Here is a 12,648-nt window from a genome sequence, read left to right as displayed (position 1 = left end):
CTCTGCCCTTACCTGTGAGGTCGGCCCAGACACTAGGGGCTTTTAAATCCTCTCTAAAAACACACTTTTTCTCTCTGGCCTTTTAAAAGTGAGCAGAGCATGACATTTTTCATTTTGTATTTTAACTGTGTCTGCCTTTATATTTGTTGTTTTTAACTTAAATGCTACAAATTGCAATATGTTCCGTATATTTTTTATTCATGTACAGCACTTTGGCGCGACCGAAAGTTATTTTAAAATGTGCTTTATAAATAAACTTGATTTGATTTGATTTAACCTACCTTTCCAATGGTAAAATATTTGTTTAAAAAAATACTGTCCAATCACAACACGATACTGACACTATTTTAAAGTTGTAAATGAGCCTTTCTTATGTGACCACACTGCAGGCATAATAATCAGGATGTTAGCTCTTTTCGGAAGTTTTAAACCAGATTATCAACCACAATAACCGGCCACACCTTAAATTGGATTTATTGGACTTTTGAACTTCACTGACTGTTTTCTCAACAACTCCACATTGAAAATGCAAAATGGTCAACAAGGTGATTACAGCCACTCAAAGCTTCCTAATTCTCATCCCAAAAAACTTAAGAAATAAAAGAAAGCTGTTAAAATCCCACCAAGTATTTAGTTCTGAGTATGCAGCACTTTCAATATTAAGCTCTGTTGGGCTCTCTCATCATTATTGGGTTCTGTGTGCGGTTTAAACTAATAATATTTGTTACAGTCGGATCACAAAGGAAAAAGGTAGAGGAATCTAAATAGTATCCAAACCTTCAGTGCATGGACTGCATGTCAATACTTATGACCACAATCTACAGACCATACTGTACAGACGGGGGGGCATTTTGAGCTGACTTTACTCCAATTATGCAACTTCCTTTTTACACAGTAGTTTTTTTCAGTTTTTGGGACTGACATGAGGATCATAGAGCAACAGACTGTCATATGCAGGTGTTTGTTTGCCAACAGATGTAGACTGTTTTGCTTTCTTTTTTGGGGGGTCCATCTTGCTCACAGAGGAGACATACAAATAATAGGAGTGGGATCCTACCTGATGCAACAGCAGCTGAAGGGGGAGGCCCTGCCTCTCCGCCGCTCTTTTGACTCATGATTTTTGGCTTCTGCTGAGTGGAGAAAGGCAACTGTAGCTCCTTGGGAAGAAGTTCATACGCTGATTCTGTTGAGAGAGATATAGGACATGTAAAAATAATGATAAGGTGACATACTTACATGAACCAGACAGCTTGTGTTGATTAAATGAGAATTATGATTCACAAATGTCAGCTCAATGACTTTTGCAGAAGTTAAAATGACATGAGTGTATGTTGTGTTGAGTCATTCTTTTCTCAGAAGTTCTATTAAGGTTGATGTTGTAAGAACATTGTGACGTTTGTTCTTACAGTGTAAGAACAAACCTTTGGCAACGAACCTAATAAATGACAAAATAATGATCGCAATGCAGATTGATGTCCATTGAAAAACATGCAGGATGATGCCAAACAGGTTTATATTTCATCTTCTTTACTTTACTAAACTCTCCCAGAGGCTGCATATCTGCAAGAATCATGCCACATATATATATAACAATTAAAAAAATGTAATTTCCTAAATTAAATAGTGGCCCTATGTGATCTACATCTTCTCTTTATGAATTATTGAAAGCTAAAATGGTGAATTCGGGCTCTGCTTACACATTGAGGAGGACCAAACCGAATGGAAAAAAGGAGAAAAAGAAGAGAGCACTGAAGTAAAATCTAAAAGTTGTTGTGTACGGAATAAACTGCACGTCTTTTTACCAACAGCCTGCAGGGTGGTACAAAGCCTTTCTCTCTCCTCTCTGTGCCTCCCTCATGGCCAACAGGATTGGGTTAGGGGAGAAAGCCTTGGGTCAACAGCATTACAACACATTTACTAGCAGCTTGATTCATCATCCAAATATTATGGTATGAACTCACAGCGGCCATTACAGTCGCCTGACTCTCTTCTCTGCCAACTGCCAGCTTTAATTACTTGCAGCTGAGTCCCAGGGTTCGGTGTGTATATCAGATACTTAACCCTCCCATTGTTACCACTCGCTGTGTACAATAGACAAACCTGGGACATACTGAAACCAGCCCATGCCTCTTGATTCCCAAAGCCCTCCAGTCTCCTACAGCTCGCTTTAGAAGAGCAGGGAATGCTGGTTCCCAGAAAGGGAGCTTAAATCTGGACTCAGCAAACTCATATAAGTCACACTGAACCTCAGATACGCACAGGATTCTAGTGTGGTTTTGCTGGTTATTTGCTAAGTTCTCCAAACAAAATCTTAGACACACATGCATGCACATACACACAAACGCCCGCCACAACCTCCACGAAAACACTTTCTCTGCCCCTGCTAACTCTGAAGTCTTCTTGGGGCTCACTGACTGACTGCACATGCAGCAACATGTGCTCAGACTGAGCAGCACTTCCAGTAAACAGATTGCCAACCGCACAGACAGAAAATATGTACTCTTCTCTCGGAGCAGTGGTCTTGAATCACTGGCTGGCCTGTTCAAAGTGTTTCCACAGTTCCTTGACGTTTCTAAGACTGACATTTTTTTTTTTTTTGCGGCATATTTGTTTCCCAAGTGCAATTCTTTATTTACACGTGACAAAACACTGTCCCTTTCACACAGGAGACGTACAAAAGTCAGTCCTTTTTGCTGGGAAATAAACTGAACAAACTCTGCATCACGTGATGTTTTGATTTTAACTTTAGACTCAAGCCATGTTGTGCAGACCACTGAGGAAAACCTTACATTTTCTGTCCTTCTGTGATTATCATCATAACAGATTAAAGCCTGACCATGCACATGTGATCGTTTTGATTAGGTCTATCCATGCTATTTGATGACTATCAACTTAATAAAAAAAGTGGCAACCCCATCATTATTTTGAACCAAACACTTAATATTTGTGCTCTTTATACCCTAAGCATACCTAGTGCTATGTTTATATGGTAAGTAGTGCCGGTTGAAGGTGAAAAAAGAAAGCACTCACCATGTGAATGGCAGGACTTACACTCCCATTCAATTCCCTCACATTCCTGCTGCTTGCTCTTACTAGCCCTGGCACCTGGGGCGTGGCACTGTTTTTTTGGCTGAGTGACTGAATTAACTCCCCTTCTGTCCCCCTCCTCCACTCAACCTACCTCTTTCCCTCTCCCTGTCTTGTTTACTGTGCTCCCCGACCCTTTTCTGTACTTCAACTGGCTCAACAGGTTAGTGGTATTGTCATGTGGAATCCCGTCAAGCAGAAATTAAGCAAAAGAAAAGCCCATGTGTTAAAAAGAGTCCTTAAGTGGCTTCATTGAACTTGCTGAAATATGATTGAACAAAAAGTGATGGGGAAAATAAGGGTAAGCCAAGTCAACTTGGAGATTATACTTAGCTGCGAAGGTAAGAAAGAAACTGCTGGCACCTGCAGCAAACCATGTACAACAACCCTGAAATGTTTACAGCCAAGCCTACACGAAGGCTGCCAGGGACTCCATAGCAACACAGATCAGGGGACAAGTCTTCTGAGCATTTGGGGCTCTTGTGGGATAATGCAGAGAAAATTTGAAAGTGAAAAAGAAAAATCCAATTTCAAGGGAAGAACTGGGCCTTAACAATGCAGGTTATTACATGAACAAACATTGTGTAAGTCTATAAAAAAAGTCACCACTATATCATCTTATCTGACACGCCCATTACTTATAGATAACAACATCCCTATTCATTTGTCTAAACTGATGCTGTGTTTAAGTAGCTACAATGATCCTCATTGCACATTTTTCCTTCAACTTCTTATGTTTATATAAATATTTCCAAAATAGTGCGACAGTCAAACAACGTTATTTCACCCCGGAATAAATGACGTGTTCTTGTTCTGGTGATTCTGAGGTGCGTAATAAATTGACAAAGTAATATTATTATTATTATTATAAGAGCCCAGCTGACAAGTTTTCAGTATTTAATTAATCAGATGTAGCTTTTTCACATCATGTCATTAAAGGATTCATCATCTTCAAATGTAAACGTATTATTTAATGACGCCTACAATAGTAATACCAAAAATGCCAGCCAATTGCATTTCAATATTGCAATAACCCTTGTGAACCTTCAAGGGGAGATTTGTTGCAGGAGTTGTTTCGAACTTTACGAGCTGGAAAGACTTGTCACAGAAACATTCCTACTGTCGAGTGACAACATGATAACCATGAATGGATAAGGAGGCGGGGTGAAGGTATGTGAGATGAAGTGAAACATCCGGTTGGTGCTTCTGTGACCAGAAACTATTTCTTTACATAAGTCGGCAGATGAGAAAGGCCACACGAAAGGAAATCCAAAACTCATATGCAAGTAATGTGAGGATAAATGTGAGGATAAATCAATGAATTCATGCCATGACTGAAATACTTCTCAATTTCCCTAAAACACCAATCAAAAACCAAATATTCCCTCCAAGATCTTATATAATAATATTAACATACACATATCTTGATTATTTGTAAATATTTTTGCCATCATGAATTCTTGATACTTGATGAATGTTATTGTGACAAGTCATGTATTTGCTGTTTCATTATTAATAAAAACCCTTATCTGTGATCAATATCTACTGAAACATTTTGTCATACTTTAAGAGTCATATTTTAATTATATTATTTGAGAACAGCATAAACAGTTTAATATAACTTTACTGTTGATCAATTCATATAACGAAGGCCGAAGGAGTCATAACTAAGTAATAAAAAGAGCTCTGCACACCAGAGTCCTCCTCCTAGAGTGTTTGATCTTCATATTTTATCACAAATAAATACATTTATATTGCACTCATTTAATATTAGCTGACAGTGAGGAAGTAGAACACTTTATTTCTGACTGCAGAGCCTGTCATAAATGCCAAGTAATTGCAGACATGATGACTCAAATATGCTGAAATCAAAGTCCTGCAGTAGTTACTTTACAGCCTGTTGCACAATAGCAGCATTTATAACCGGAGGTGTCATCATTGCATTTAAACACTTGCTGCATTCAGGAAGGATCCTGTCATCATATTCGTCAGGATATTCTCGATGAAGACACAGATGAGAGGCTCACTTAACAAAGGATGTCTGATATTACTCTAACATTGTGTAACACTGTTGAACTCTAGGACGCTGCATCAGATTCACAAAGGCATCTTCAATTGGCACCAGAAACAGCATTTGTAGGCAGGGTATGACAATTGATATTATCTTTAAACTACTTCGATTTCACACTTCAATGGGCTTGCATAATATTAGAATAACCCAAAGCCAATATTACGTAATTTATATGTTTTTTTAGCTTAAAAAACTTGGTTCTGATTGTAATATCCAAGTAAAGGCTGCTTAGGCCCGAGGGTAATCTTACAAGTACTTACAAATTATGAATCCACTGAAACACTGTGAACAAAAGAAGGGAATAGTTTAATCAAAAACTGCTCACAACATCAATCCAGGTTCTCTTTAGAAAGTTGCTCTTGAAGAATGTACTTTGGACCTGGTCCAAGCTACATGTCAGCACACAATTCAGGGTAAAGAACAACCTAAACTGAGAGTGGCTTTTAAGAATCAGTGGTCAGCTTCCCATATAATTATGATTGAATATGCCAAAGGACAAAAGTGTTTTAAAGTCATTTGAGAAAGTGAAGGTCGGCCCGGCTTTAGTCCGGCTAAGTCATGTGTTACCTCAGGCTCAGAGTTTGTGGCATGTAGCTCTTTTAGTCCAGATAATCCTGAAGTGACCAGGAACTACCTCCAGGCATCAGTTTACAACAAACACCCACCACTATCCTGTCTTTACTAAACAGCCCAATGAGTGTCCTGTGAGGGCCGAAGCACCCAGCTACAGGTCAGGTTTGAAAACAAAGAAGTGTCATTGGTCGCACTTAACATCCTCACAGCAGAGCAATGGGATAACTGTGTTATTTTGAAGTAAATACAATTAAAATAAATATAATCAAATTCTGTTACACAATAATCTCTCAGTACGACACATCTGCCTTTGGCTCCGTGTTTACCAGTGGACGCAAAAAATGAAACAGACACTGGGCTTCACATGAAAGCGTGACTTCAAAAAGCTGAGGAATTCAAACTATTTACAGAAGACAACACACACGCAAGCTCACACACATGCACACTCCCCCAAAAATGCCATGCTTATACACAGACATTAGAATGTGCCAAACTTTTAGAAAACAACCCCAATGAAATCGGGTCTGAATGGTGACCAGAAATGACTCCGATGACTGCTGGTTTACTTTTAAATAAGAGGAGACGACACTCGCATACTAACCATCTACATTATAATACAACAGTTCAACTAAATGTTTGGTGTGCCAACACAGGAGTTTCTGCCCGGCTCTCAGGAAAACGGTGCTGAGGCAACAGGAAGAGCCTTTAGCAACAACCTACACACACAAACACACACTCACACTGCATCACCAAGCTGCCATGCTAACAGCATTTAGTTGGAAACTGTAAACGAATCAAATAAACGTTGAATTTTGTTCTCACAGTCTACAAATTATTTGCATAATCTTTTGTGTTATTTCGTTTTTATTTCCATTTCATGCCAAATAGTTTGCCCAACCCACGAGGGATTACAGGACATCGCCATCAAAACAGCTAGTGTGACTCTGTCTGAAGGCTATAAAATCCAGCACCTATAAAACTCATTAATTATAGTGTTATTTGTTGTTTGTTGTAGGCAACCAGCTGAGACTCCAGAAAATCCCTGCTCCTATAAAAAAGTCTGGAAAGTGACAAACGTAACATTTATGTTTTTTTGTGCAGATTAAACAAGCGATACACTTTATTAATGAGCTGTAGAGGAGCTGGTATGCTGATTTCGTTACCTTTGGACCGAGCCAGACTTGTATTTCCCCCCATGTTTTCAGTCTTTGTGCTAAGCTAAGAGGTAGCTTCATTTCTACAGACAGTAGAGTGTTATGAGTCTTTTGATCTGCTAGATAGATTTAGTTTGATCCAAAATGACTAACTATTCCTTTTAAATTTTGCAAGGTGACATGCAATATATAGCAATGTAAAACGCTAAAAAATAACTAAAAGTAAAATGGTTCAGGGCTCGGTATGTGTCAGGTAAGGCCTACACAAATAGATTTTAAAACTCAAAATAAAACAAGCCAACCTTTGTTTGCAGTTCATTTTTAGCTTGTGGCATCAGAGGTCTTGTTTTGGAAACCTTGTGGACTGATTTCTGATTGAAGCTGTTGACTCTATTGATAAGAAGGTGTGAATGAACAGATAAAATAGCTAGTGTTGGGTCAACAATTAGTGGAGACGGGGGGGGGGGGGGGGGGGGGTTCATTTGCATCTTGAGGCATTCAGAAATTCACAGTAGAACAGTAAAGTGTATAACAAAGGACTGGAAATGGCACGACCAAAACAGAATCAATTACAGATTCCCGTCCTCATTTCCCAATCTTCATTTAAGACTTTATTATCCAGGTTTATGACAATGTGTTCCTCAAGTTCACCTTCCAGAGCTGGACTGAGCCTATTGTACACTGTTCAGACATTAATTACATAAGAAGATTTGGCATTAAGACTAAATAAGGGTCTGGAATGTCTACTGCTTAGTCAGAAAACCCCACGGTAAACAGGTAATAAAGTTGGTCAAGAATTAAAGAGTGAAAGTTGTTTTGGCCTTTGTTAGGCTATTTACTGGAAAAAGGAGGAAGAATTTATTTCACCACATTTGGGTTAGACTTCTGTAACAGTTTATTGTCTGGTAAAGTAAACATTTAATCATACATCTCCTGTTGTAAAGACATTTTATTGCTCAAAACTCCACTTCTGCCATAAAAGAATACTTTTACAAGTAGCCGGTCTATAAGGTGTGCAGTTTTTTTCGGTCGATTAAAGCAGGTTGTGGCTTGCTGAGAAATGAACGTTGTCATCTCGGCCGGTGACGTCTTATTTAACTCATCCAAAAAAGAAAACGTCCAATTTTGCCAAACTCTGATGCATGAAGGAGTGGAAGAGGAAGACAGACAAAATATTACCAAAGCAATACAATGATTAATATAATTAAAGTTTGATTAATGATTGAAATAAAGACAATTATGATTTCTAAATAGATATTGCGCCTATGATTTCCTTGCCTTTGTTGACTTAAATAAGAGCAAGGTATTAAAGGTTACATTCACAGCCATATTAAAAGGCTTAACAGACGCTAACCTACATAATGTAAGTAAAGCTGTATGCAAATAAAGACCTGGCTCACCTTGACTTGCCTTGACTTGTCTTGAAGCAGAGATTCTACTGTGTGTGGGGGCTATAAGCAAACATGACCTTACACTATGGCAGGAAAACTTCACACAAGGTTAAAATAACCATAATGTAGTCAGCAGACCTCCAGTAGCTATAAAGGTTTAATAAAATAACCTGTGGTCTTGTGACCAGCAGTCAGGCTGTAGCTTTTAGGTAATTACCTACCTGTTTTGAAAGTTGGATGCAAATTTAAAATCGAAACTAACTTTTCATCAACTTTCAATTGATCCTCATCCAGTTTAAAAATGTAGGTCTACTATTTTAGTTGTTAAACTCATTATATCCTGATTAAATGGTTGTAACATTATTTATCTAACCTAATCAGTTATGTAGACAAAAAATGAATGAGTGAAACATGTATTTCATAATGTTATTGGAACAACAGAAGATTAATTAGTAGAAATAGTAGAAGGAAAACATAGTTTTTTAACCAAAAACCAATAAAGCTGCAATCCAAGCCAGATTTTCTAAATGTTCATAAATTATTAACAGGCCAATTAAATACAAAATATGTTTTAAGTTTTCAGTGTGCAATTGACCTTTAGTTTCATGCGAGTTGTTTTAATTGTTCCACAACAATGGTAATCAATCAATTACCAGTAGAAGCACAAGTTGCTACTTTTAGGCCCCATTTACACAGGAACGCAAACGCAAACGAAACGCAAACGAACCGAATTCGATATCAAAAAAGTCTTCTGTTCACACGGATATGGCTCAATAAACGTGTCCCTTCACATGAGACCGCGCGACCCGCTGGAGACGCTGTAGTACATATGCCGGGCCTGTAAGTGGCTCTGTACTTCCGCCACAAAATACACCAAAAGCAGCGAAGACGACCCCCGAGCAAGGTTGCCCTTCTGTTTATTCTCCGCGGTGGATTTAGCAACATGTAGTTCATGTAGTTCTCCATGTCCACTTGTTGCCGATGGTTGTGGTAGAGGAGCTGTAGATTGTGCACTAACATCTGTAGCATGGTCAGTAGCAGTAGCTACTGACCATGCTACAGGAGTGAGCAGCAGAGGTGGGGAGAGGCGGGGTATGGCTTCATCGTTATCAGGTAATGATCGTATAGGGCGTACACACAGAGCCGTTTGGCCCCCCAGAGCGTTCCGTCCGTAGATCTATCCACCTTGGGACCCGTTATCGTTTTAGGGGTCCGTTTTCGCGGTTCCGTTGTAAACAGCACCTTAATGTGAGACATGCTGAAACTTTCCTCGCATATTTGGTACTTATTAGGTTAGGTATTAATCAAAAGAGTTGGTTCAACAACGACGGCTAGAAAGATTACCAACAATGACAGGATGCACGGGGAAAATGACCTGTTTGTTCCAGCATGCCAGTCTGCTGAGGAAGCAGCAGATGACTCAGAACAAATAAATGAAAACACAGGATATTGAGATACCACAACCATTGGGCTGTAGGATGGATTGTTTGACTACTTTATATAAAAAGGTATACAGCATTCTTGAAGGTTATGAAATAACTCCCTGTGTGAGCCTCCTCTCAACAACCTTATGATGTAACAGGTTGTATAAATGTCAACAAAAAATGTACTGACAAAGAGATCTTTAGGGGTCCAACATTTTGGACCTGAAAATTATCCATGAGAAACTTTCTCAAAGCCAACATGCTTAAAATGAGTAAAAATATTACAATTATACACAAAGAAAACAAATGCATTCAGTCAGAACTGTACCTATCAGTCAGTAGATCAATTGTTGATTGACAGAATTTTTTTTCGGGTCATATTTTGATAACTAAGGAATGGTTCATTTAATTTTTAAGCAGAAATGCCACACATTTGATGGCTCCAGGTAATTAAATGACAGAATGTTCTGCTTTTGTTTGTACTGCATTGAGCCGTGTAAAGGCAACCCCTCAACCGTATTTATGTCTGAATATTGTTTTTAGCCCTTTACAGATTAGCGAACAAAAGTGTTGCTTGAAAACGGGAAATAAACTGCTCTCTCGTATATCTAAGTCCATGCCCTGCCTCCTTCCAGATTTCGTCACTCTATAACAGGGGTCTTCAACTAAAATTCAACGAGGTCCAGTTAGAGAAAATCTCCCCATGCAAAGGTCCGGAACATCAAAATGTCTAACTTGCTTCATGAATTAGTGTGATATATATTGAAGTGACCCGTAGATTTATCAACATCTGCATGTAATCAACAACTGACTGCCAATCAAATAAAGTACAATTCAAAAACAACAATATTTATTGTCAATTAACATTGAACTATACAGTAAATACTGTGGATATGTGTAATGTTCCTCTCGGGCTGCATTTACAAATAAAATAGAGAAAATAAATAAAATAGCTTTTGAAAATATGTGCATCTTAAAAGTGCTTAATTTTAGATAAATAAAAATAAAGTGTAGCAGCAGCTTGAGAGTCCCTTTTTCTTTGCTAACCGTTTCACATCATGACTTAACAGTTTCAGACGATTATAGAACAATATCAGTCTTTACACAGCATAACAATTTAACAGTTTTAAAGTTTCTCTTTCTTTCCCTCTTATATTGCAGTCCCTCACTCACTTTTTTTAAATTCAGTGTAAGAATTGAGCTCGAGCTTGTCCTGCCAGGAGTTTGTAATTCTGGGCCGACATGGAGTCAGGGCCATTCTCATACACATGCAGGTGCTCATTGGTTACAGTGATGCAAACACAGGCATGGTGAAAAAAGAGAGAACTATTCGAAGCAGAAAAAAAACAGCGTAATATACCATCTGACAAAGGCCTGTGCTATAATGCTTCAATTAACTGGCTATTCTTTATAATATACTCAGATCAATAGGAGACAGAAATGTTAAGTTAAAAATCAAGGGTTTTTATTATTATTTACAGCAGGGGTGGGGAACCTTTTTCCTTTCAATTTTTACAACATCCTCCGAGGGTCGTACAAATGATTGAACTCAACCTCTGCTTAAAAAAACTAAAATCACAGCCCATTCATTTGGCCTTTCTTGCATGCTGTGCAAAGAAAAAGCAACCTCTTAATCCAGATATCTCACCATGACTCACGTATGCATGCATGTGCACGGTGTGGCATGACCACCAAAACAGAAAGATATGGACACAAGATGTGTGCAAATGTAGTATCCTATCCATGTGAACATGATTTAAGTGGGGGGGGACCTAACCTCCTCTAGGAGGGTCTGGGGGCATGCTCCCCCGGGAAGATTTTTTTTAAAATATTGAAGTTAAAAGCATCAATCTGGTGCACTTTGAGAGCAACATTAAGAGATCTATGGATACATCTCTCAACACCAATATGAAACAGAACTGTAAGCATATATTTTTTTTGGATATTTTACAAATCACTCCCATTTTAAACTCTATTCTTGTTATTTTTAACAACTTTTTTGTTACTGTCATATAGTATTTTATACCTGTTTTTCATTTAGTCTCATTAATAACTCTATTGATCATATCAAGGTGTGCCTTAACCCCACTGAGCTGAGGTTATTTGAGCCTCTCAGGAGAGAGCTCTCTTCCACCTGGTTGTAGAAAAGCGCTTTAAATTCGTTAGTATAGCTAGCTAACCAGATGCTAATAACAACAGATCGCCACTGTGCTTACATCTAAAGACACAGCCACGCAAACACTGCGGCATGTGTACGGCTCCTTATGGGTACTGCAATATTTTAAGGGCTGGAGCGGCGTTCCGGTGCTCTCTGTCAGCACTCCTTTCAGACGAGACATATACCACGTGAAGACACGTTACGCTCGTGTTGTGTATTGAACCTGTCCTTGGCCAGGAAAAACAGGTACTCGCTTGTTTAATTATTTTTGCGGTCTAGATTTCTTCTTCTTTTTTGAAGTGAGAAGTTGTCCGTCAGTCAGACTGACTGACTGACGGACGGACTCCCCCCACCCCCAAAACGAAAACTCTTCGGTTCTCCACGAATTACACAAGTCACCCAAATCAGCGTTAAAAAAGCGGGAGGAGCCGAAAAATCCCCTATTAATTTATTGATTATAGCTCCGGGTCCGTATAGGTCGGCGTCTGGGTCCGGATCCGGACCGCGGTCCGCCTGTTGCCGACCCCTGCTCTATAACTATGTGACCTGACTTCTTTGGTCCTCTCATAACATACGGTAGCCTATGTCACTCTGGGCAATTGCTAAAACAACTGATCTTCTTGAAAGTGCAATCAAAATTGATAATATCCCCTGGGTTTCAAGAAAATTATTATTGGCAGATAATAAAAAAACAATCTAATGTTGCAACCCTACATGTCATTTTTCTTGCGCTTCAAAGTTCCAAATCAGGTATTATTCATAATGACACGCAAACCTGAGACATTAGCAA

At 38.8% G+C, this 12,648-nt stretch overlaps 1 protein-coding gene across 3 annotated transcripts in view; it reads right to left on the bottom strand.

The window, feature by feature from the left end:
• The window catches only part of nfat5b (nuclear factor of activated T cells 5b), a 50,805-nt gene that overhangs the window by 17,044 nt on the left and 21,113 nt on the right, over positions 1-12,648 (bottom strand). For 2 of the 3 annotated variants that reach the window (XM_034111590.1, XM_034111598.1), the window contains exon 2: positions 1,058-1,183. In XM_034111590.1, coding sequence (XP_033967481.1) covers positions 1,058-1,183 — 126 coding nt within the window. Of the gene's footprint in view, positions 1-1,057; positions 1,184-12,648 lie in introns of those variants that run through there. The other variant, XM_034111603.2, reaches the window with a different exon arrangement.

The sequence above is a fragment of the Pseudochaenichthys georgianus genome, chromosome 3 (assembly GCF_902827115.2).
Source record: "Pseudochaenichthys georgianus chromosome 3, fPseGeo1.2, whole genome shotgun sequence".
In the NCBI taxonomy this organism is placed as follows: Eukaryota; Metazoa; Chordata; class Actinopteri; order Perciformes; family Channichthyidae; genus Pseudochaenichthys; species Pseudochaenichthys georgianus.
This window is presented reverse-complemented; position numbering and strand designations above follow the sequence as displayed.